At 42.8% G+C, this 25,909-nt stretch overlaps 1 protein-coding gene across 3 annotated transcripts in view; it reads left to right on the top strand.

The window, feature by feature from the left end:
- The window catches only part of SETD2 (SET domain containing 2, histone lysine methyltransferase), a 168,925-nt gene extending 144,789 nt beyond the window's left edge, over window positions 1–24,136 (top strand). For all 3 annotated transcript variants that reach the window (XM_053600468.1, XM_053600467.1, XM_053600466.1), the window contains 4 exons: window positions 1,282–1,393; window positions 19,374–19,454; window positions 22,666–22,767; window positions 23,318–24,136. In XM_053600468.1, coding sequence (XP_053456443.1) covers window positions 1,282–1,393; window positions 19,374–19,454; window positions 22,666–22,767; window positions 23,318–23,479 — 457 coding nt within the window. In that variant the 3' untranslated portion in view covers window positions 23,480–24,136. The remainder of the gene's footprint in view (window positions 1–1,281; window positions 1,394–19,373; window positions 19,455–22,665; window positions 22,768–23,317) is intronic.
- Window positions 24,137–25,909: the final 1,773 nt, after the last annotated feature.

Below are 25,909 nucleotides of genomic sequence, written 5' to 3'. Positions count from 1 at the left end.
ATCCTGTCACTACCACAAAACAAAACCAAAAAGATTGTGGTAGGAAAGTAGAATACTGTTAATGACTGCCAGATACATTGTCATCTCCTTTGAGACTTGGCTTTTTTTTAAGACAGTCTTGCTTTGTAGTCCAGACTAGAGTACTGTGGCATCATCATAGCTCACTGCAACCTCAAACTCCTGGGCTCAAGCAATCCCCCTGCCTTAGCCTCCTGAGAAGGTGGGACTATAGGCACTTGCCACCACACTCAGCTAATTTTTTCTATTTTTTTTAGTAGAGCTGGGTCTTGCTGTTGCTCAGGTTAGTCTGCAACTCCTGAGCTCAGGTGATCCTCTCATCTCAGCCTCCCAGAGTGCTAAGAATAGTACGTGTGAGCCAGTGTACCTGGCCTCCACTAAAGCTTTTGACATTTTAGGTCACTGCCAAGAGTATTCCCTGGAGAGCTGACTTCAGTCTCCAGAACGTGAATATCTTTACAGAACTAGTTGTTTATTTTTAAAAATTTTCTCCTTATTAGGGTGGCGCCTGTGGCTCAGTGAGTAGGGCGCCGGCCCCATATGCCGAGGGTGGCGGGTTCAAACCCAGCCCCGGCCAAACTGCAACAAAAAAATAGCCGGGCGTTGTGGCGGGTGCCTGTAGTCCCAGCTGCTCGGGAGGCTGAGGCAAGAGAGTCGCGGAAGCCCAAGAGTTAGAGGTTGCTGTGAGCCGTGTGACGCCACGGCACTCTACCCGAGGGCGGTACAGTGAGACTCTGTCTCTACCAAAAAAAAAAAATTTTCTCCTTATTATCAAAACAACTAGAAACACGCAGTGAGGCAACGTAGCTGAGTCTTTCTTTTAGTAGTTAGTTGAGAATATTTTTAGCAGGGGGTGTGAGTTTTTAATCTGTGCATATTTTCTATGCTGTCATTAAGCCAAAGAGGAAGAACCTACAAACAAGAATGTTGCTAAAGCAGAAGACAGTTCACATGATTGTGTTGTGATTTATTTTATTTTGCTCCAAGTACATGCTAGATACAATCACTATTGATTTCTCTACCTATAGAGGGGTGGCATAGGTAGGCACCTACTCCCTGGTGAAGGTGAATTCTATTTCCAGGACATTAAGAGTCAAGTGAGAGGTAGAGAAGATATTTGGTTTTACTGTTTTCTTTGGCACCCAACCAATTTGCCATATCGTTACCCACAGAAATCTGGTGGGCTACACAGTGAGCAGGGATGTCTATGCCACGGTTCTCTTGTTTTCTAGCTATGATGGCATGACTGTTCTTACCTTCTAGGCAGACTCAGTGGGATCCGCCTACTTGGGAAAGCCCAGGAGATGATGTCACCCTTGAACATGAAGCTGAGATGGACCTGGGAACCCCAACTTATGATGAAAATCCCATGAAGGTAAATTTGGATTTCATGTTTTCTGATCATTTGGGAGTCAGTGTCCTGTCTTTCTATAAAGTCAGTAGCCACATGGCTTTGGTATTCTTTTTCCCTTATTTTGAAAAACAGGTGAGCAATTTGTTCATGTGTTATGGTAGAGATGAAGTCTAGGAGAAAACAAAGACCATTTTTAGATTTTCAAGTACTCAGGTACATAGTACCTTATTCTTTTGAGGGATATATATCTATATGGGAGAAGGGTTTTGAATAGACCAATCATGAAAGTGTTCTGTGGGATACTAATAAAAACAAAAGGCAAAGAGAGCAAGAGAGGAGGCCCGAAGGTAAGATGATCATAGTATTCTTACTCCTTTATAACTTCTTTTAATATATCTTAACTTTCCCTCTTAGCTTATGTAGATTTTTAAAATATTTTCCTGCCTGTATTCCCAGCTACTCGGGAGGCTGAGGCAAGAGAATCACCTAAGCCCAAGAGCTGGAGATTGCTGTGAGCTGTGATGCCATAGCACTCTACCGAGGGCAACAACGTGAGACTCTAAAAAAAAAAAAAATAATAGTAATCTTTTCCTGCTTATTCTACATTCTTCTTCATGGTAAGATGTGTGTGTGTGTGTTCACATATATATCACAGACAGTGGTTTTTAAAACTAAAATCTTATTTAAATGTTGCATTTCATTGCCTTCCTATTTGAGGATTGGTGGATCTGAAATGAAGTTAAACTGATTATGTTAAAACCTCATTAAAGGGGGGCGGTGCCTGTGGCTCAAAGGGGTAGGGCGCTGACCCCATATGCCGGAGGTGGCGGGTTCAAAGCCAGCCCCGGCCAAAAACTGCAAAAAAAAAAAACCTCACTAAAGCAAAGTATTGCAAGAATGGAAAGATGAATATCCAATATACTCCATACCAATATGAAATCAATATATAAACAATTACATGTTCCTAAAAACAAGAAAACACCATTATAGTCCAGTTCGGGAGTGGAGGAAAGTAGGAGGGGGAAAGAGGAGGACGTATGGCAGAGAGAAGGAGGGCATGAGGCAGGAGCTCACCTAATGTGCACTGAGGGTGTATAACATGTCCCCTGGGTGAGGGGTTCTTCTGCAAATGGAACTTTGCCCTGGAAGTGAGAACAATGTAACCTAAATATTGTACTCTCATATTAATTAGAATAAAGTTAAAAAAAAAAAAACCCTCACTAAAGGGGTATAAACCAATCCACCCCTCTTCTTTTATAATGATTTGAGAGGAGATAATTTATTATATAAGGACTAGAACAAAGAAGGTGAGAAGGAGCTTATTTCTCATCTCTCCCTCTGAGAAGACAGTGATTGGATTGAGACGTCAAATTATTGATGATTGAATTAAAACTGTCTTTATCCTTTTCCACTTACAATAGTACTCACTGTCTCCAAAAATGTAATGTCTTGAATGAAATCGAAGACCATATATTTATATTTATATATTTTTTTTCAAAATAATAAGAGGTATTTTAGTTAAATTAGTTGGGATAGGTGGAAGAAGAAAGAGGAAGAAAAAGAAGCTGGAGCGAAAGGTAATTAAAATGAAAATGAATTCATACCTTCTTTATTCACTTTTGGAGGAAATGTTTTTCTTTTTTCACCATGTATTTGGCATTTGCCAAAAAGATAACACATTTAAGTTAAATCCATGTGGGCTTGGCGCCCGTAGCACAGTGGTTACGGCGCCAGCCACATACACCAAAGTTGGTGGGTTCAAACCTTGTCCAGGAGAGCTAAACAACAAGGACAACTGTGACAAAAAATAGGTGGGCATTGTGGTGGGCGCCTGTAGTCCCAGCTACTTAGAAGGCTGAGGCAAGAGGATCATGTGAGCCCAGGAGTTTGAGGTTGCTGTGAGCTGTCATGCCACAGCACTCTACCGAGGGTGACGTAATATAACTCGTAAAAAAAAAAAAAAAACAACAAAAAACAATCAGTTAAATCCATGTGGAGCTTGCTAAATTTCTAATGAATCACTTGAGTCACTTTACCTGTTACACTGCCTTGTTTTCTTGAATCATTTAGGAATATGCCCAGGACTGCTAGGAAATGGCCGTTGAAATTATTTGTAACCTTAAAAATAAACAGGGCCAGGGGCTCCCATAGCTCAGTGGTTAGGGTACTGGCCACGTGCACTGGGGCTGGTGGGTTCAAACCTGGCCGTGCACTGGGGCTGGTGGGTTCAAACCTGGCCTGGGTCTGCTAAACAAAAAAAAAAAGAAAAGAAAAAATAAATGGGGCCAGGCATAATGGTTCATGACTGTAATCCTAGCACTCTGGGAGGCTGAGTGGGTAGGATCACTTGAGGCTAGGAGTTTGAGATCAACTTGAGCAACATAATGGGACCTTGCCTCTATACAAAATAGAAAAATTGCCCAGGCATGGTCATATGTGGCTGTAGTCCTGGCTACTCGGGAGGCTGGGACAGAAGGATTGCTTGAGCCTAGGAGTTCATAGTTGCAGTGAACTATGATTATGCTGCTACACTGTAACCCTGGCAATAGAACAAGATCCTATCTTAACAACAACAACCCCCACAACTCTTTATTTCCCTGACTTCTATATCTTTTGAAAAATAAACAGGAATTAAGAAAAGATCTACAACAATACAGTTGATCTCTGGGGTCAAGTTTATAAAGCATGTTGGGAGTCTTCTCACAAGTTCATGGGCACCTTAACTGTTAGTCATGATTCAGTTTTTTTGTTTGAATATATGTTTGGTATATATTAAGTTAGACCTTTCAATGCAAATGTGGAATAGGCATAAAGTCCACTGTTGCTTATTTAAGGTTTTGAGAATCCTGCCCTTTCTTATATAAATTAGTTTTTGTGCTAGGAAATCCAGGAGCTGAGTAAAGGCTAACAGGGCAATCTTGCATCCCATGGTAAGCAGTTAGATCTTCATTCTCTGTGTAGGTGATAGAAAACCTTTAAAGAACCTTAAGCAGATTTGCCTTTTATTATAGAAAGCTCTCTGGGAGAGATGGACTGGAGGGGTTGACCATGGCTGGTCAGGACTTTTCATTGAGCTTAATTAGGTTTATTAAGCACCCAGCAGCCCCACATCACCTGTTAATAATAAGACTTTAGGCCGAGCAAGGTGGTTCACACCTGTAATAGAGATAGGCTAAAAGGAAAGCAGGGGAAATTTTAGGTATGTTTAGAGCAAGTGTCCTCAAACTACGGCCCGCGGGCCACATGAGGTGGTGATTGTATTTGTTCCCGTTTTGTTTTTTTACTTCAAAATAAGATATGTGCAGTGTGCATAGGAATTTGTTCATGGTTTTTTTTTTTAACTATAGTCCGGCCCTCCAATGGTCTGAGGGACAGTGAACTGGCCCACTGTTTAAAACGTTTGAGGACCCCTGGTTTAGAGAATGGCCCTATTTATTTGGGGGAAGAACATAGGCCTTATAAAACTTGTAGGTAAACATGAGGTTGTAAAGGCATTGTGGGGGATGGATTTTGGGCATCACAGCTCACAGCAACCTAAAATTCCTGGGCTTAACCAAGTCTCTTGTCTCAGTCTCCCAAGTAGCTGGGACAACAAGTGGCTGCCACAGCAACCAGCTATTTTGCTCAGGCTGGGATACTTTTAGAGATGGGGTCTTGCTCAGGCTGGTCTCAAACTCATGAGCTCAAGCAGTCCACCTATCTTGGTCTGCCAGAGTGTAGAATTATAGGCATAGGCCACCGCACCTAGCTGATCTTGGGGATTTTTTTTTTTTTTTTTTTGAGACAGAGTCTCACTGTGTTGCCCTCAGTAGAGTGCCATGGCATCACAGCTCACAAACTCTTGGGCTTAAGTGATTCTTTTGCCTCAGCCTCCCAAGTAGCTGGGACTACAGACGCCTGCTACAACACTCAGTTATTTTGTTGTTGTTGTTGCAGTTGTCATTGTTTAGCAGACCCAGTCCAGGTTCAAACCTGCCTGTCTTGGTGTATGTGGCCAATGCCCTAACATTGAGCATGGGCACCAAGCCAGATTTTGGGGATTTTAAAATGCTATAAAAGAATATGTACTTTAGGGCGGTGCCTGTGGCTCAAGGAGTAGGGTACTGGCCCCATAGACTGGGGGTGATGGGTTCAAGCCCGGCCCCGATCAAAACTAAAGAAGAAAAAAAAAAAAAAAGAATATGAACTTTATATATGGTGGGAGATTTCTGAACATTTTTTTAGTAAAATTTTTATCACACTCTACTAGAGGATGACACTAGGATTAAATAAGTTTTTGGTGATCTTTCAGTATGTCTAGTGAGCAAGATGTTGACACTGTTTTGGTCATTGAAGGTGGAAGAGAATATTTGTCAAAGTCCATTCAAGTGCTGTGCTCCTGCGGGAGCTGGGAGAGAACTGACTACTATCCCTATTACAAGGCTGCACCTAGGTCAGGTGCAGTGGCTCATGTCTATAATCCTAGCACTCTGGAAGGCCGAGACAGGTGAGTTGCCTGAGCTCAGGAGTTTGAGACCAGCCTGAGCAAGATGAGACCCTTACCTCTACTAAAACATGAAAAATTGAGGCAAGAGGATCACTTGAGCCCAGGAGTTTGAAGTTGCTGTAAGCTATGACACCATGGCATTTTACCAAGGGTAGCAAAGTGAGACTCTGTCTCAAAAAAACATAACAAACAACCAAAAAAAACCAAAAAAAAAGGCTGTGCCTATCTGTGGGGAACTCCCTGTGTTGTCAGTGGAATCACTTAGGGAATGTTTCTAGTACTTAGTGAAGGGTAGTTTGGTCATGTGTGACAGCCATTCCTCAAGAGATTTTTCAAAATTTCATAGAGAATAATCATAGAGAATAACCTGCATTTAAAACTTTTCATAAATATTACATATTCTATACCCACCAAGAATAAAAAATGGAAGTTTATTTGGCGTATTACTTAGAGATGTAGAGTTATTATTTGTTGAACAATTCTATAATACCATGAGAGACAGCAGGTAACTACTCCATTAATTTCTATACTGTTTGTGTCTCAAGGCTTATGTCTGCAGGTCCTAAAAGTCAGAAATGACACTGCAAAAAAAAAAAAAAAATTGGAAGCTTATGCAAAACAGTTTAGAATCTTAAGGTTGGCTTTAAAATAACATGTTTTCAGTGGTGCCCATAGCTCGATAGTTAGAGCATCAGCCACATAGATATGTTCTTTTTTTTTTTTTTTTTTTTTGAGACAAGAGTCTCACTTTGCTGCCCTCAGTAGAGTGCCTTGGCATCATAGCTCATAGCAACCACAAACTCTTGGGCCCAAGCAATCCTCTTGCCTCAGCCTCCCAAGTTACTGGGTCTACAGGTGCCTACTACATGGCCTGGCTATTTTTAGAGATTGGGGCTTACTTTTGCTCAGGCTCATCTCAAACTCCTAAGCTCAGGCTGTCCACCAGTTTTGGCTTCCCAGAGTGCTGGGATTACAAGTGTGAGCCACCTGACCTGTTAGATATATTCTAAAGTATTTCATTTTGTTTGATGGTACTATCAAGTGTGTTTTATCTTTGATTTGATTATCAGCTTAACTCTTGTTGGTGTCTTTGAAGGCTACTGATTTGTGTATATTGATTTTATAACCTAAAATATTGCTACATTTCTTGATCACATCCAGGAGTCTCAAGGTTGAATCCTTGGGATTTCCTGAGTATAAATAGAATCATAGCATCTTGGAAGAATGATAAGTTTGACCTCTTCTGCTCCCATTTGGATACCCTTAATGTCTTTCTCTTGTCTGATTGTGTTGGCTACTACTTCTAGCACTATATTGAAAAGTAGTGGTGATAGTAGGCATTCTTGTCTGGTTCCAGTTCTAAGCAGGAATGCTTTCAACTTTTCTTTATTCCCATATGATGGTGGCTGTGGGTTTGTCATAGTGGCTTCTATCATTTTGAGATATGTTCTATCTATGCCTATATTCTTGAGTGTTCTTATCAAAAAAGGATGCTGAATTTTGTCAAAAGCTTTCTCTGCACTGGTTGTAAAAAATCATACGGTCCTCATTTGTACTTGTGTTTGTGTGGTGAAGTGCGTTTATAGATTTGCATGTGTTGAACCAGTCTTGCATAGCTTGAATGAAACCTAGTTGGTCATGATGCATAATTTTTTTTATGTGTAGCTGAAGATTCTGTTTGCTAAGATTCTATTGAGTATTTGTGCATCAATATTCGTTAATGATACTCATCTGAAATTTTCCCTTTTTTGTTGTATCCTTTCCTGGTTTTGGTATCAGGGTGATATTTGCTTCATAGAGGGAGTTGGGGGAGGATTCCTTCCTTCTCAATGCTTTGGAATAGATTCTGCAATATAAAGGTACCACCTCTTCTTTGAAGGTTTGGTAGAATTCTACTGTGAAACAGTCTGGTCCAGGAATTTTTGTTGTTGTTGTTGGAAGTTTTTTTATTGTTCTTTCGATTTTAGAGTTTGAAATTGTTCTATTCAAGAGTTCTGTTTTTACCGAGTATAGTATAGTATAGTATAGTATAGTATAGTATAGTATAGTATAGTATATTACAGGTTCATGCCTGTAATCCTTGTACTCTGGGAGACTGAGGTGGGTGGATTGCTTGAGCTCAAGAATTTGAGACCAGCCTGAGCAAGAGTGAGATCTGGTCTCTACTAAAAACATAAAAATAAAAAAACTAACCAGGTGTGGTGGTGCATGCTTGTAGTCCCAGCTATTTGAGAGGCTGAGGCAAGAGGATCACTTGCACCCAAGAGTTTGAGGTTACTGTGAGCTATGACACCATGGTACTCTTCCGGCAACAGAGTGAGTCTTTGTCTCAAAAAAAAAAAAAAAAGGGGGGGGGAAGTTATGTTTCTTCTTGGTATGAGTCTAGGGAATTAGTGTGATTCTGGTAATTTGTCCGTTTTCTCCACATTTTCTAATTTCTAGGTATGGAGATTTTTATAGTATTCAGTAAAGATTTTCTGTATCTCTGTGGAATCAGCGGTAAGATACATGGTATGGCATCAATTGTTTACAGTTGTTGAGGCTTGGTTTGTCTCCTAGGATGTGATTAATCTTGGAGAATGATCCATGAGCTGATGAAAAGAATGTATATTCAGTATCCCATTGGGGTAAAATGTTCTGTAGATGTCTTTTTTTTTTTTTTTTTTTTGCAGTTTTTGGCTGGGGCTGGGTTTGAACCCGTCACCTCTGGTATATGGGGCCGGCACCCTACTCCTTGAGCCACAGGTAGCACCCATTAGCTGTCTTGAAAGCCCAGTTGTTCTAAAGTCATATTTAAGTCCATCATTTCTTTAGTTTTTGCTTGGAGGATCTGTCCAGTTCTGTCAGTGGGATGTTGAATTCTTTAGCAATTATGGTAATGTTCAGACTAAGTAGGATTGTTTTATAAATCTGGGCATATTTATGTTTGGGTGCATATGTGTTTAGAATTGAAAAGACTTCCAATATATAGCGTCCATCTTTATCTTCCTTTTTATGGTTTTAAAGCCAATTGTATCTGCAAAGAGGATTGCCCACTTTCTTTTGGTTTCTATTTGCCTGAAATACTATTTTCCAACCCGTCACCCTGAGTCTTAATCTTGGAGAATTAAGACTTGGGGGTGAGACGTTTTTCCTGAAGACTGCAGATACTCGGTTTGTGCTCTTTAATCCAGTCACCCGTCTGTGCCTCTTCAGTGGGGAATTCAAGCCATTCACATTTATTGAGAGAATTGATAAGTAGAGTAGAATTCTGTTCATCTTGTTAAGTGGAGGACTGTTGCCTTCTTTTATCACTTGGGCCATTGGAGAGGCTAGACTTTGTTCTTTACTTTGCTGGTGGTCCATTGTGTTAGTTTGTGTGTAGTACAGGCCTGAGTACTTTCTGCAGGCCTGGTCTTGTAGCGGCAAATTTCCTCAATGTTTGCTTGTTGGTAAAAGATTTGATTTCTTTATTGAAGATGAAACTTAGTTTTGCAGGGTACAGAATCCTAGGATGGCAGTAGTTTTGTTTGTGAAGATTGAAAGTAGAACTTTGTTCTCTTCTGGCTTCTAAAGTTTCAACTGAGGGGTCCACTGAGACCCCAAGGTATTTGCCCTTGTAGATGTCCTCCTGCCCATGTAATGCTTACAGAATTTTCTCTTTGATTTTGATTTTGGCCTATCCTGAATTAAGGTTTCCATACGGTTGGGGCTCTCTTCTTCTCCTTTGGGGATACCTGTAATTCGTTTGTTGGTACACTTGGTGTAGTTTTCATCATTCTCTAAGAGATTGCTCTGCTTTTACTCTCTTCTTTTCTCCTCTTTAAATGACTGGCTTAAGCCTTGTCTTTGAACTCTGAGATTCTTTCTTCTTCATGGTTTAATTTGTTACTGAAACTTTCTATTATGTTTTGAAACACTGAATGATTCCCTCAATTCTTTTAGCTCCTTGGTATTATTGATAATTGCGTCTAGATTCTTGGAAATTCCTGGATTCCTTTTGCTGGCTTTCCACTTTTCCTTCGATTCCCTTTTTTTTGTTTTTGCCATACATAATCTGATTTCCCTTTCTGTCATTTCCATAATTTCTTTATAGTCGGGATCTTCTGAGGTAGCTACATTGTCATCCCTCGTGGGAGATGATCTGATCTGATTCTTCATGATGGCAGTTATTTATTTATTTATTTATTTTTTTATGACAGAGTTTCATTCTGTTACCCCAGGCCAGACATTAACCTAGCTCACAGCATATCAGACTACCTGGCTCAGCCTCCCAACTGCTGGGACTACAGGCGCCGGCTAATTTTTCTATCTTTAGTGGAGATGGGTCTCACTTTGCTCAGGCTGGTCTCAAACCCCTAACCACGAGTGATCCTCCTGCCTCAGCCTACCAGAGTACAAGTGTGAGCCACTGGGCCCATCCTGCACTAATTTTTTTTGTTCATTGTTTTTCACTTGTGTTTTCTTTGACTCAGGGTATGTTCTTTTTATAAAGGGAGATGGGGGTATTTCCTAAGACACTAGGGGGCACTCCAGTATAACGAAAAACAAAGTTGCTTTTGGATGTGAAGGTCCAAGTACAGAAATTGAATGTCATGAAGTTTTGTGGCAGGTAGTCAAGGATATCAGAACCGGTTTTCCCATTGTGGGAGTGAATGCTATGTGGGTGATTCAGATGCCCCAGCAACCAATGTCCCAGGCCAATGCTGTACACCCAGTGTTTAAGGGTGCCACAGGTAAATTGCAGGAGATTGTGTGCCTTCTATCACTGAGGCAGGGGACATGTCCCTCTAATCCAAATTGTATGTAGAGATTAAAAAGTGGTCCTTGGTAGAGGTGGGACTTTATAATCTGTGGGCTCTGCTCAAAGATGGCTACCTGTGCTTGGAAGGCTGAGTTCGTGTCAGTTGCACAGCCAGTCCTTTAAAAGCCATACTACTTTTGATCCTCACGGTCTTAGTGAACTCTGGGCCTTCAGTGGCAGGGCCCCACTTTGCTAATGTTTGATAGGCAGCCAAACCATCTGCTCTCTAGTCTCCACACCCAGACCTGCCAGTACCTTGAAAGGAAAGCGCCTACCCACAAGTTAACTGCTCCGTCCCTAAAGAGATTTCAGGTCAGATTGCACTCCTCTGGCCCTCTCCAGTAAAGCTAGCTAATGTTTAAGCATCCCAAAATCTGGTGGGTGGCCAGCTTCACTTCCATTTGTCTCACTTGGTTCCGTCAGCACAGTGGGGAAAGGCCCATCTTGAAGTTGGACTTGATACTGGTTCCCCTTTACAGGGCACAGTGGGGATGGTGATGATCCATTGGCAGCCCCAATCCCCCAGCAATTCCATATGTAGGTTCTATCCTTGGGTCTCTCCATGCTCTCCTATACCCGATTTTCATGCTAGCCTCCCTCCCTTTTTACCTTTTCCGCTACTGATTTCCCACATTGTCACTCTGCCTTCTGAGCACTTTTTCTGAGCAGGATGATCCAGAATGTGGCAGCTGATCCCTTTTTACCCCAACCTTCCAGGCTTCTTTTTTGTATTGCCTCCAGAGTCTCACCCTGTTGCCCCAGGGTAGAGTACCATGGTGTCAGCCAGCTCATAGCAACCTGATGGGGATCTTGCTCTTGCTTAGTCTGGTCTACAAAAAAGACCTTATTTAAGGGAGGAATATCTCAGTAGGGGTGAGAGCCTCTAATTTGGGGGTCTGGGGGATAAGGGTCTCTCTCTCTTGCCTAGGCTAGAGTGTAGTGGCATATCAAGGTAGTCTTAAACTCCTCATGTGATCCTCCTGCTTCAGCTTCTTGAAGTGCTAGGATTACAGGTCTGAGTCACCACACTCAGCTTAGCTTTCTTTTTCTTTTTTTTTTTTTTTGAGACAGAATCTCACTATGTCGGGACGGCGCCTGTGGCTCAAGGAGTAGGGCACTGGTCCCATATGCCGGAGGTGGCGGGTTCAAACCCAGCCCCAGCCAAAAACCACAAAAAAAAAAAAAAAAAAGAATCTCACTGTGTCATCCCCAGTACAGTGCTATGGCATCACAGCTCACAGAAAACCTCAAACTGTTAGGCTTAAGTGATTCTTTTTTTTTTTTTTTTTTTTTTGTAGAGACAGAGTTTCACTTTATCACCCTTGGTAGAGTGCCGTGGCGCCACACAGCTCACAGCAACCTCCAACTCCTGGGCTTAGGCGATTCTCCTGCCTCAGCCTCCCGAGTAGCTGGGACTACAGGCGCCTGTCACAACATCCAGCTATTTTTTTGTTGCAGTTTGGCCAGGGCCGGATTTGAACCCACCACCCTCGGTATATGGGGCCGGCGCCCTGCCCACTGAGCCACAGGCGCCGCCCAGGCTTAAGTGATTCTCTTACCTCAGCCTCCTGAAAGTAGCTAAGACTATAGGCACCCGCCACAACGCCTGGCTAAGCTTTCTAATTTTTTTTTTGAGACAGAGCCTCAAGTTGTCACCCTGGGCAGAGTGCTGTGGCATCATAGCTCACAGCAACCTCCAACTCCTGGGCTCAAGCAATTTTCTTGCCTCAGCCTTCCAAGTAGCTGGGACTACAGGCACCCGCCACAATGCCCAGCTATTTTTTGGTTGCAGCCATCATTGTTGGGCGGGCCCCAGGCTGGATTCGAACCTGCCAGCTCAGGTATATGTGTCTGGCACCTTAGCCGCTTGAGCCACAGGTACCGAGCCTCTAATTTTTAATACTGAGAACATTACTCCGTTAATAGTAATCTGTCATGGCCAGAAGCATAAGTCTGGATGGGCTTTATCATAAGCAACAGCAATAGAAATTTTATAGAGGGATAATACATGCCTATTATAAAATCTAATTAATTGGCTCGGTGCCCGTAGCTCAGGCAGCTAGAGCGCCAGCCCACATACACCAGAGTTGGGGGGTTTAAATCCAGCTCGGGCCTGCCAAACAACAATGACAACTGCAACCAAAAAACAGCCAGCTGTTGTGGCAGGCACCATAGTTCCAGCTACTTAGGAGGCTGAAGCAAGAGAATCACTTAAGCCCAAGAGTTTGAGATTGCTGTGAGCTATGACACCATGATACTCTACCCAGGGCGACAGCTTGAGACTCTGTCTCAAAAAAATAAAAAAATAAAATCGAATTATTTAGGTGTATAATTTAGTGACTTCTAGTAAATTTCCACCTTGAGTAAGAGCAAAACCTCATCTCTACTAAAAATAGAAAAATCAGCTGGGCATGTAGTGGGTGCCTTTAGTCCTGGCTGCTCAGGAGGCTGAGGTAGGAGGATTGCTTGAACCCAGGAGTTTGAGATTTCTGTGAGCTGTTATGATGCCGTGACACACTATTCTGGGCAACTCTGTCTCAAAAAAAAAAAAAAAAAAGAAAAAGAAAAATTAAGGTACAGCTGTGTGCCTTGTCTAGAAACACCTCCTGAAATAAATTATTTTGACACCTCTGCTGTCAAAGGTGGTAGCAACTCCCAAAGGGAATACAGATGGCCCAGACTTACAGTGGTTTAACTTAACGATTTTTCAACTTTACAATATTGAGAAAATACACATTCATTTATACTTCTTGATATACCATGGGTTTATCAGGATGTAGCCTTATTTTAAGTCAAGGATCATCTTTATGCAGTTTTCCTCCTGTGTTGGTAAGGGATTGATTTCCAGAGCTGTCTGTGGATTATAAAATTAGTGGATGCAGGAAAATGTTTGCTTCTGTAAATGCAGGGACATCAGGCTACATCAGTAACAAAGTATCAAGGAAGCATAATGCTACCAAAGTAAACTAATAAAACTCTAGTAATGACCCTAAGGAAATAGTGATCTATGAATTGCCTAACAAAGATTTTTTTTTTTTTTAAGACAAAGTCTCAACCTGTCACCCTGGGTAGAGAGTGCTGTGGTATCATAGCTCACAGAAACTTCCAACTCTTGGGCTCAAGCCATTCTCTTGTCTCAGTTTTTCTATTTTTAGTACAGACGGGATCTCACTTTTGCTCAGGCTGGTCTCGAACCTGTGAGCTCAAGCAATCTACCTGCCTCAGCTTTCCCGAGTGCTAGGATTAGATATGAGCCACCGCACCTGGCCCTAACAAAGAATTTAAAGGAATTATCTTTTTTTATTTTTAAAGGAATTGTCTTAAGCGCAATATGCAAAAGAACACAAAAAGCTAAACAAAATTAGGAAAACAATGTATGAACAAAATAAGATATTTAATAAAGAAATAGAAACCACAAAGAGAAAAACAAACAGAAATCCTGTAACTAAGAGTACAGTGATAATACAGGAAAATTAGAGAGCTTCAATAGCAGGTTAGATCATATAGAAAAAAGAATAGTGATCTCAAAGAGAAATGATTTGAAATTTGGCAATTAGAATTAAAAAGAAAAATGTATGAAAAAGAATGAAGGAAGGATATGGGACTTACAGAGTACTATCAAGGTAGCAAACATTTGAATTACGGGAGTTTCAGAGGGAGAAGAAAGAAAGAAAGCGGGCAGGATGCTTAATTAAAGAATTGATTCTATGCCTGTAATCCCAACAGTTTGGGAGAATTGCTTGAGGCCTGGAGCAACCCGGGAACACAGTGAGACTTCCGAAAAACTAAAAAATTTAGCCAGGCATGGTGGTACACACCCTAATTCCAGTTACTGAGTAGCTGAGGCAGGTTAATCACTTGAGTCTGGAAGTTGGAGGTTGCATTGAGTTGTGATCATGCCCCTGCACTCTGGCCTGGGTGTCAGAATGAGACTCTGTCTTACCACCACACCCCAGTAAAAAAGATACTGGAAACCGGCAGCACCTGTGGCCCAAAAGGGTAGGGCGCCAGCCCCATATGCTGGAGGTGGCGGGTTCAAACCCAGCCCTGGCCAAAAAAACTACAAAAAAAAAAGATACTGGAAACTTCCCAAGCTTTGAGACATAGACATGCAGATTCCTGAAGCCCAAGGCATCTCAGGTAAGATTAGCCAAAAAGAAGAATACTTTAATGTATGTTAAGTCATCCCTCCATATCCATAAAGGATTGGTATTTATTTATTTATTTATTTATGAATATTTTTTTGTCTGCAGGTGGTTGACCCTACAGATGCAGAATAACCACCTAAACTAAGTCCTTATTATTTTCTTTTTTTTAATTGTTGGGGATTCATTGAGGGTATAATAAGCCAGGTTACACTGATTGCAATTGTTAGATAAAGTCCCTCTTGCAATCATGTCTTGCCCCCATTAAGTCCTTATTATTTTCAGAAATTCTTTCTTAACTTTTTAATTGACATATAAAAGTTCACGTCTTACAGAGTGTAGGTTGAATCGTGTGTGGTGTTTATGATGGCTCAATTTATGCTTCTAGATTCCTGCTGCACCCAAAGATATAGTTCCTCATTGAATTTCATGTTCAAAGAACTTTTAATGATATTTAGGGAAGAAGAATCATTAGCTTGGTATATCCTGCTCTTCCTTTGTCACAATTCATTTCTGAAACTCAGACCTTGCTGAGTTACATGGACTTTGTGGTGTGGGTAGCGTCTATGTATATAAAAAAGGGTGGGTTTTGTATTTGTTATGCTACTTTGTGTGTGGTCACCACAATAGCCCAATAATTTTTTTTTTTTTTTGTGTAGAGACAGAGTCTCACTTTATGGCCCTCGGTAGAGTGCCGTGGCCTCACACAGCTCACAGCAACCTCCACCTCCTGGGCTTAAGCGATTCTCTTGCCTCAGCCTCCCGAGTAGCTGGGACTACAGGTGCCCGCCACAACGCCCAGCTATTTTTTGGTTGCAGTTCAGCCGGGGCGGGTTTGAACCCGCCACCCTCGGTATATGGGGCCGGCGCCTTACCGACTGAGCCACAGGCGCCGCCCAATAGCCCAATAATTTTAAGGTGGTTGCCAACTAAGCCAGAAAGACTCAAACCTCACTTGAATGATGTGACGGCACTTAGGCCTCTCATACTGTTTTTAGACCCTAGGAATCCAAATATGTCACAGATGAAAGCTGACATCAGGGTCACCTTCTGAAGGTAGTAAGCTCTGGCTTTCAGACAGGCTCTTTGCCTACTCATTTCATTGTATGCTATTACGTGGCTACTGGTCACATAGGTTTTCACCAAATTTTCCATTGACTAATGTCTCACATGAGCCAACATGGAGTAAAGGCAAACTGATTATTGCTGAGGACATGGAAATGCTTTGCTTTTTTCAGTGTCAGAGCCCCTGCCTTGCTCTCTGGTGGTTTCCTTGAATCTCAGTGGGGCAGCTTGGTGTACACAGGGATGTTTCCTACCCCATGAAATAGCCCGTTATATTTTGGGCATCATTGCTCTAGTCTGTCTTTTCTGGAGCTAAAGGGTTTTTGTTTGTTCGTTTGTTTGTTTGTTTTTTAGAGTCAGAGTCTTATTTTGTTGCCCTCGGTAGAGTGCTGTGGCATCACAGCTCAGAGCAACCTCCAACTCCTGGGCTTGGGTGATTCTCTTGCCTCAGCCTCCCGAGTAGCTGGAACTACAGACACCCGCCACAACACCTGGCTATTTTTTGGCCGGGGCCGGGTTCAAACCCACTACCCTTGGTATATGGGGCCGGCTCCCTACTCACTGAGCCACAGATGCCACCTGAGCTAAAGGATTTTCAATAGGCAAAAGGTATTTTGAAAGGTTAATAATACTTAGTTTTAGAAGTTTGAGTACTGTTAAGAGATGTTAAATTTTATTTATTTATTTATTTATTTTGAGACAGAGTCTCACTATATCACCCTGGGCCCTTGGTGTCACAGCTCACAGCAACCTCAAATTCTTGTGCTTAAGCAATTCTTTTGCCTCAGCCTCCGAAGGAGCTGGGACTACAGGCGCCTGCCACAACGCCCAGCAATTTTTTTTTTTTTTTTTTTTTTTTTGGTTGAGACAGGGTCCCACCCTATGCCCCTGAGCAGAGTGCGGTGGTGTGGTAGCTCACCGCAACCTCAGACTCGGTCTGTGGGCACCCTGCCTCAGCCTCCGGAAGCTGCTGGGATTACAGGCGCTTGCTGTGGCGCCCGGCTGGGTTTTTCCTTTTTTTTTTCATGAGTCGGGGTCTCACTGTCACTCAGGCGAGTCTCGAACTCCTGAGCTCAAGCAATTCTCCCTCCTCAGCCTCCCACAGTGCTGGGATTACAGGCGTGAGCCACCGCGCCCGGCCCAGCTATTTTTTTTGTTGTAGTTGTCATTGTTGCTTAGCAGGCCTGGACCGTGTTTGAACCCGCTAGCCCCAGTATATATGGCCGGTGCCCTAACCACTGAGCTACAAATTAGGGGTGATGAAGGGTTCCAAGGTTTTTCTGTCAATAACAAGTACTGCCTTTGGCTCTGATTATGGCTCCTTTGCCTGGCATTGGGCTCTGCTTGAATAAGCTTTAGCCAGTTTCTGAAATTATTTCTCATACCATTTATAGACCATAGACCAAGAAGAAGGGGATCTACAAATTTCAGTTCTCTCAAGGGTTCTGAATGGTTAATAATTTCTATGACACGGTGCCTGTGGCTCAGAAAGTAGGGCACCAGCCCCATGTACCGAGGGTGGCAGGTTTGAACCCGGCCCCGGCCAAACTGCAATTAAAAATAATAATGATAATAATAATTTGTATGACATAAGTCTGGGTACCCTTCATTTAAACATTTCCTTTTTCATTTTCAACTGCATAGTGCTTAAAAGGACCAATAGGGCTCCTAGACAGAGATCAATGGATTACGATCTATGATTATTTTTAAAGCCCTCCCAACCTCATCAAGTCAAGGATTAAATTAGAAAGCTATTAAATATGGATTTGATTTATTTATCTTCCTAAACATATCCCATTTTCAGAGGGAAGCAGGACATTTGCACAGTACCCTCTCTGAAAGCCTGGCCTTTTCCATAGGATCAAGATACTTGAGATGGTTGTCATACCTGAAGGAGCTTTCTGTACTCATTACTTTGCTATTCATTTCTGAGATTTACAAGAGAGCAGCTTGGCATGTGTTGAAGTTTCCTTGGCTTGTTCAAATAATTTATGATTGATCCCTTGCTACCTGAAGTCTTACTGTGGTGCAGGCCCACACTCTACAATTGGAAAATCCCAAAGCAAAACATTTAAAAATAGTTATTTGTGTTTTATTGCTTAGTTTTATTTCATGAAAACAAAGTTTAGGTTTGTTTTTTCTTTCTACTCTGCTCTCTTAAACCCTATAATACTCTCACAGCCAAAGGAAGACAGTAGAAAATATATAAAGCTTTTATGAGTTTCTGATTTAATCAGAGAAAGCCGGTTTTATGACAGCCCAAAGCCAAGCGAATGCCACCTTTCTCTGGAGCCATTCCTAAGCATAGGGAGTTGAACAGCTTTTTCAGCACCAGAGCCTTCATAATATTTATCAAAATGGGGGAAATAGAACCAGGGGATGGGTGGATATGGAAAAATTTATCTGCCCCATGCCCCTAGCAAAAGCGTGCAGCATGCAGCTTGTAGATTTATCTGAAGTAACTTGTATTCAAAGGATAATACTTATAATTATTTTTTTTGTATGGAAAGGCACATCTATTGGGAAGGGGCCTGATGGCTAGTAGTAGGCAAAGGTATGGATAAATGGCCTACCTACATGTTGGGTGCTGTGAATGGCAGGCCTGCCAACCCAGCACTCTTTTTTTTTTTTTTTTTTTTAGTTTTTGGCTGGGACTGGGTTTGAACCTGCCGCCTCCGGCATATGGGGCTGGCCCCCTACTCCTTTGAGCCACAGGCACCGCCTCCAACCCATCACTCTTGATAGTGCCTGCTTAGGAGTCACTTGGCAGCCTCCCCTCTTAGCAGTGCTACAAGGGAATCCTGGGTTTGTCATCATCTTGCCAGCTTGGGTCCGAGTATCTTCCGTGCCTTAATCTACTCATCTATTCACTGGCTTGAATATCTTATTTTCTCAACCCAATATTTTGATACCTCCTTCATTTTTTCCATTCCTAAGCTAAGACTGTCTTTTTTTTTTTTTTTTTTTGTAGAGACAGAGTCTCACTTTACTGCCTTCTTTAGAGTGCCATGATGTCACAGAACTCATAGCAACCTCTAGCTCTTGGGCTTCCACGATTCTCCTGCCTCAGCCTCCTGAGCAGCTGGGACTACAGGTGCCCGCTACAACGCCTGGCTATTTTTTTTTTTTTTTTTTTTTTTTTTTTTGTTGAACCCACCACCCTCGGGATATGGGGCAGGCGCCCTACTCACTGAGCCACAGGCGCCACCCAGCTAAGACTGTCTTATACAGTCTAGCCAACTCCACCTTTGGAGGAAAAGTGATGAATATAGTATAGCTTTGGCTTAGGGTAGAAGATTGGAACTTGGCTTATAAGGAGGAAGCAAGAGTCAGATAACAATTTGAAACATAGTAGCCAAGTAGACTCTAGGCTGTGTACCTGAGTCAGGGGTTTTAAATGGATTCTAACACCAAGAGTCAGTTAACCCAGCTGAGGAAGTAAAATGAGGGTTCTGGACAGTGGGGCATCACTAAACTTGACTTCTTATGCCAGCACTGTTGTATTTTCTCTTCCATTTTTAGACCTCGAAAAAGCCCAAGACAGCAGAAGCAGATACCTCCAGTGAACTGGCTAAGAAAAGCAAAGAAGTATTCAGAAAAGAGGTAAGATTTGGTGGATATGGACACTAAGCTCCTCAGGCTTAAACCTGGACTCTTCTGCTTTTTTTTTTTGATGCAGAGTCTCACTATGTCACCATTGGTAGAGTGCTATGGCATCACAGCTCACAGCAACCTCGAACTCTTGGGCTTAAGTGATTCTTTTGCCTCAGCCTCCCAAGTAGCTGGGACTACAGGCGCCTGCCACAACACCCAGCTATTTTGTTGTTGTTGTTATTGTAGTTATCGTTGTTTTAGCAGGCCTGGACCTGTTTTAGCAGGCACCAGCCCTGATGCATGTGACCGGCACCCTATCCACTGAGCTGTGGGTGCCGAGCCAACTTTCCACTTCTTGTCCTAAGTATCATATTTTGCTGTGTATAATATGCAATCTTTTGTCACATTTTTAAGGGAAAAATAAGGATGTGCATTATACATGGGTAGTATAGCTCAGAAGTAGGTAACCCAGGAGGCCTTCCAGGGCTGCCGTGCCCTCCTGCCTGGGCCCACCAGGCACAGGAAGTTCTAATCCAGGAGGATCAGGAATCTGAAGGGAGCAGGTAGAGCAGCCTCTGCTCAGCACCACATTCAGGGGAGGGAGTGGTGGTAGGGCTGGTGAGGCAGGCTGTGGCTGTGAAGAACCAGGGCTGACGCCTGAGGCTGTGCAAGGCAAGGGCTGAAGCCCGAGGCCTGGCTACATGGAAGGGAACAGGGGCCTCACACATGCCTTGCCTGTCTGCAGGCCAAATGGCCTCAGAAGCATCTGCCCTGCTGACCACACATATGGCCATCTCAGCTGTTGTCCTCAATGTGGCAGAGAGGGGAGGACTCCTGGCAGAGAAGGAAGAAGCAGCCTTCACAAAGCAGGCAGCTGCAGGAGAGTGGTGCAATCTGCACATTTACCAGGGGAGCAAGCGTTAGCCTTCCCTCCTGGCTAAGAGCCAGCCACTTTCTTGAGGGGCATTTTCCTAAATGTTTGGACCAAAAACATGAGTGCACATTATACATGGGAATGCAATTTACACCATAAAATATGGTATGTACAATAGCTTGCTTGCCTCAAGATAGGCAGGAATGTAAGGTTTAGCTTATGCATCTTGCTTAAGAGCTGCTTTTCCCACTGAGAACTCCTCAGCCATCTCTGCTTTACAGAAGCCTCTGCAGACCACATTTACCTGCTTACTGTGGGCTTTCTGTAGTATCTATGGCAGAGGAAAACTGTATGTGGTGTTAGGTTGTTTTGTCTTTGGGTGTTCCCTTTGTTTCTATAATTCCACTGTGTAATTATGGGTTAACACAGTTGATTAAACACTTTCATATCCATTATCCCTTTTCATTCCCACAGTAGACCTTGTTTAGGGCACGACAGGGATTATTGTTCCTCTTATCCAGGCGAAGGAACTCTTAAGGTTTAGAGATGGCAGGTTCTAGACAGAAAACTTGAACACAGAGCTTCTTGCTCAAGGTTCAGTTCTCTTTCTGTGATAATCTCATTTGGTGACTGCCTAATCCTCAAGGGATTGGGAGAATGAAGCTCCTCTTAATCCTTACTGGAAGTACGAACTTCTTGGCTACTTCACGGGATCCAGATTCTAAATGCTAGTCTTCATTCTTTTTAGGGGCTTCTAGTGTCTTAAACTTCTAAATAAGTAATGGCATCTATTTAAAGGCCACAATAGGGCTAGAGGCCATGATGCAGAATGTCAGGATGGGGTTCTTAAATCGGGGATAGGAATTAGCCAGGTGGATCAGGAGGGGTATCAGTTCAGAATATACAGAGGCAAGAGGAAGTACCATCCCTTCCAGGGAATTATAGTCTTGTGGGCACACAAGGGGTGCTGGAAATATGGTTGGATGGTATTGTTCTTCTTTATGTAAGGACTGTTTGTGGATTATAGGGAACTATAATTGGGATTTTAAGCAGAGGTAATGCAATCCCTATCTACACAGGGTGCCAAAAAAGTGTATACACAATTTAAGGAATGATAAAAACGGTATTAAATTTGTAATCCTCAAGTCATGTTTGACATCTGCAATTATAGGAGGTGCTAAACATGACTTGTATTCATCTTGTTACGGTATATATCGAATTGATTAATACAGATTTTTCCTTTCTTAAAATGTGTATACGTTGGGCGGCGCCTGTGGCTCAGTTGGTAAGGCGCCGGCCCCATATACCGAGGGTGGCGGGTTCAAACCCAGCCCCGGCTGAACTGCAACCAAAAAATAGCTGGGCGTTGTGGCAGGCGCCTGTAGTCCCAGCTGCTTGGGAGGCTGAGGCAAGAGAATTGCTTAAGCCCAGGAGTTGGAGGTTGCTGTGAGCTGTGTGAGGCCACAGCACTCTACTGAGGGCCATAAAGTGAGACTCTGTCTCTAAAAAAAAAAAAAAAAATGTGTATACGTTTTTTGGCACCTTCTGTATATTTGAGGGATAAATTAAAGGGGGAGTGTGTAAAGGCCAGAAAACTACAGAAGAACTTTGAGTAAAAGGCTTATACAGGGATAAAACTTAGTTACTCACTGTCCCTGTATGAAACTATTGGTATTTTAGCTCAGCCAACTAGCAGCTGTTTGTTTATTGCCTACCTTGTGAGATACCCTTATTCTTTGAACACCAGAAGACTAAGTTTCTGTGATGGATAGATCTGTTCAGAATGTTGAAGTGGCTATCATTGGCCTCTTTGTTACCTGTGATCTTAACATCACAAATACTTATAGGGCCTATGCCTGGGGTCTGTTTGAGAGCCATTGAGTAGGACAGACTTTACAGAGATAGCCCAGGGGAGAACATTGGAAGTGGTGGAATTAAAAGGATTCTGCCCTGGGTTCTTCTACTAGGTATACTATTACGTTTCAGTGACAAAATTCTTCCAGTTCCTGGGGGTTGCTAAGCCTCTTCCTCGCTCTGGAATGCCTGCTCTGCTCTGCACTGCTTCCAGGGGCCAGAGAACCCAGCTACAGCCTCTTTATACTGAGAACACAAGATTTGTTGGCTGTTGTAAGACTCAGCAGTGATGTTCTGCTGGGTCCCTCTCAGCCCAAGCCAGTATCCTTTTCTCATATTTTACTGCCTTACTAGTATTCTACTGTCCAACCAGCTATCCTGGGGGAGGAAAGGGGAAGGATTGGCTAGCTTCCATTTCTGATTATTTCCTAAGTACAACTACTTGCCTTCTCTGGACGGTTGATCAGTGTGTTCTCTTTTCTCTGCTTCCAGATGTCCCAGTTCATCGTCCAGTGCCTGAACCCTTACCGGAAACCTGACTGCAAAGTGGGAAGAATTACCACAACTGAAGACTTCAAACACCTAGCTCGAAAGGTACTTCCACTGCTTCTGATCTGTCAATATTCTGGGCATACTATGTATTTTCTAAGAAGGCTTTCATTATAGAAAGTTTAGTTTTTCTTGCCAGATGTCAAAGCTGTGGAGTAGAAACGGGTAAAGTTGAGGCTTGGTGCTCATAGCTCAGTGGTTAGGGTGCTGGCCACATACACCGGGGCTGAAGAGTTTGAACCCAGGTCGGGCCTGCAAAACAACAATGACAACTGCAACAAAAAATAGCCGGGCATTGTGGCAGGCGCCTGTAGTCCCGGCTAATCAGGAGGCTGAGGCAAGAGAATCGCTTAAGCCCAAGAGTTGGAGGTTGCTGTGAGCTGTGATGCCACAGCACTCTACCAAGAAATTTCCAGAGCTGAGCTTTTCTTTACTGGTGATCCTAGCATTAGCCTGCTCCATCCAATTTCCCTATTAACTCCCACTTAATGAGAAGGGCCCTGAAGCATCAGGCTGGATTACCACACGACTTGCCTCCCTACAAGTCATTTTCACTGATTGGTACCTCTGGTCTCTCTTCCTGTGCCCTGGACAGCTGACTCACGGTGTTATGAATAAGGAGCTGAAGTACTGTAAGAATCCTGAGGACCTGGAGTGCAATGAGAATGTGAAACACAAAACCAAGGAGTACATTAAGAAGTACATGCAGAAGTTTGGGGCTGTTTACAAACCCAAAGAAGACACTGAATTAGAGTGAATTATGGGGCCAGGATGAGAGGACAGGTGATCAGGTAGGGTAGACTCTGGAGAAAAGAAATCCTGTGGGCCTCTCTGCCCCACTCCCTTGTCAGGGTTGTGCTACTGATGATATGTCACCCTGGGAAATTCAAACCTGCAGGTATCGATTGAAAGCTACAAAAATGAGTCCCATCTACAAGTGATCCCTAGTTGTGAACTGCTGGGGTATGGTTAGAAGCCATCAGCAGCAAGGGATTAGGGAAGATCCCCACCAGACCTGACCCCACTTTCAATCCTGGGTCTCCTCCTTGGTGGTGCTGTCAGCGCACAGACCCATGCGCATCCCCACCCAGAACCCCTTACCTTGACGATCTGTATTATATTTTAATGTATATGTGAATATATTGAAAATAATTTGTTTTTTCCTGGTTTTTGTTTGGTTTTTATTTTGCTTTTAGCCTCTACGTGCTAGGATCACAGGAAGACTTTGTAAGGATGGTTTAAGGTCTCCTGCAAGGTTTAATTTGTTATCATGTAAATATTCCAAAGCAGGCTGCCTTGTGGTTTTTGGCCAGCCTTGTGCTATGTTGATAAGATTGATTTACTGCTTAAAATCACTTTACTTTATCCAATTTTTACTGAACTTTTTATGTAAAAAATAAAATCAATTAAAGAACTTGGCATGTGTATTCCCTGAAAGCTAATCAAACATATTTGGGTGTAGTGATGTCACCGGAGAAAGGAGAGATAGAGGCCATAGGTGTTTGAAGTCCAAGATAATCCCTGCCATTGGATTTTATTACAGAACTTGTTCCTCACGGGTCCCGAGATGACTAAGGCAGGTGACTGATATTTGTGGTCTTGGGATCTTTGTGGCTAAGCTCAGGGGTTGGAGCAATTTACACATGCATTCCAGAGCAAAGGAAGTATGACCTAAGACCTCATTGACACTGGGCTTTTCTTTGGATAATAGGTCAAGAAAAGTAAATCTATCTCTCCCTCCATCCCCCCTTGATACCTACTAGCTAGAGAGAGGCATTGAACTTACCCCTTCAGAGATTTGATTTCTTTGAGCCCGCTGGAATGCCTATTTGATTTTTTAGTTCCCTGACCTCCCACTAGCTTGGATGCTTATAGGATAGGAGAAGACTCCTATACAAGTATAATGCACAGCTTATAATGAGCATGGGCATCTCCTGATGGATGCAAGACCCCTCCACCCATGTTGAGTCTCAGTGGGTCATCTTTGCAAAGAGGCTGGTCTTGAATCTGTCCCTAACCAGGATATACTTTGCTTACTTCAGCAGTGCCCTTGGGAAGGAGGTGAGACCAGGCTGTGCCTGCCAAATCTTTGGCTGGGTGGGCAACAATTAGAGTGCTAGGTACCATGCTGAAAACTTAGAGCTCAGGTTGTACTCATGTAATCCTTACAACTCTGAGACACAGAAATTGGCACTGTTGAGAGGAAACTAAGAAATTAGAGAGGTTCATTAGCTCTTTTGATATCCTAGGTATTAAAGGAAATGTTAAAAGAGTAGACAAATCCTCATTTTAAAATCATTCATCAGACATGCTATTTTACAATATATCCAAAGCATTTTCCCACGATCCTGCAGCCTTCAAAACTAACTATGCTCGGCACCCATAGGACAGTGGTTATAGCACCAGGTACATAACGCCGAATGTGGCGGGTTTGAACCTGACCCCAGCCAAACTGCAACAAAAAAAAATAGCTGGGTGTTGTGGTGGGCGCCTGTAGTCTCAGCTACTCAGGAGGCTGAGGCAAGAGAATTGCTAAGCCCAAGAGCTAGAGGTTGCTGTGAGCTGTGATGCCATAGCACTCTACTGAGGGCGAGAAAGTAAGATTCTGTCTCTTAAAAAAAAAAAAAAATCCTGTAACTAAAGTAGATCAAATGGACCATAATTTGCTCAACCCACTTATCACATTCAAGTTATATCTTTGTTTTTTTTTTTTTTTTTTTTTTGAGACAGAGCCTCAAGCTGTCGCCCTGGGTAGAGTAGAGTGCTGTGGCATCATGGCTCACAGCTACCTCCAACTCCTGGGCTCACTCGATTCTTCTCCTGCCTCTGCCTCCCAAGTAGCTGGGACTACAGGTGCCCATCACAATGCCAGGCTATTTTTTGGTTGTAGCCGTCATCGTTGTTTGGTGGGCCTGAGCTGGATTCAAACCCACCAGCTCAGGTGTATGTGGCTGGCGCCTTAGCCGCTTGAGTCACAGGCCCTGAGCCTGTATCTATTTTTTAATTTAAACTTAAATCTGTGTGAGAGTTATATCTATTAAATGTTGTAGTTAATGTGTTTGAGTACCTTAAAAAGGGATGTTTCTCTTTTGCGTGAGTTTGCAGTGCAGGGGTGCTACCAAATGTACTAATTGCAACCAAGTCAAACTTTTGACACAAGCTGCAGGGGTTCAGATTTTCCAAAGAA

Source organism: Nycticebus coucang, chromosome 8, assembly GCF_027406575.1.
Source record: "Nycticebus coucang isolate mNycCou1 chromosome 8, mNycCou1.pri, whole genome shotgun sequence".
In the NCBI taxonomy this organism is placed as follows: Eukaryota; Metazoa; Chordata; class Mammalia; order Primates; family Lorisidae; genus Nycticebus; species Nycticebus coucang.
Note: the sequence above shows the minus strand (reverse complement) of the source record. Positions and strands in the feature narration are given on the sequence as shown.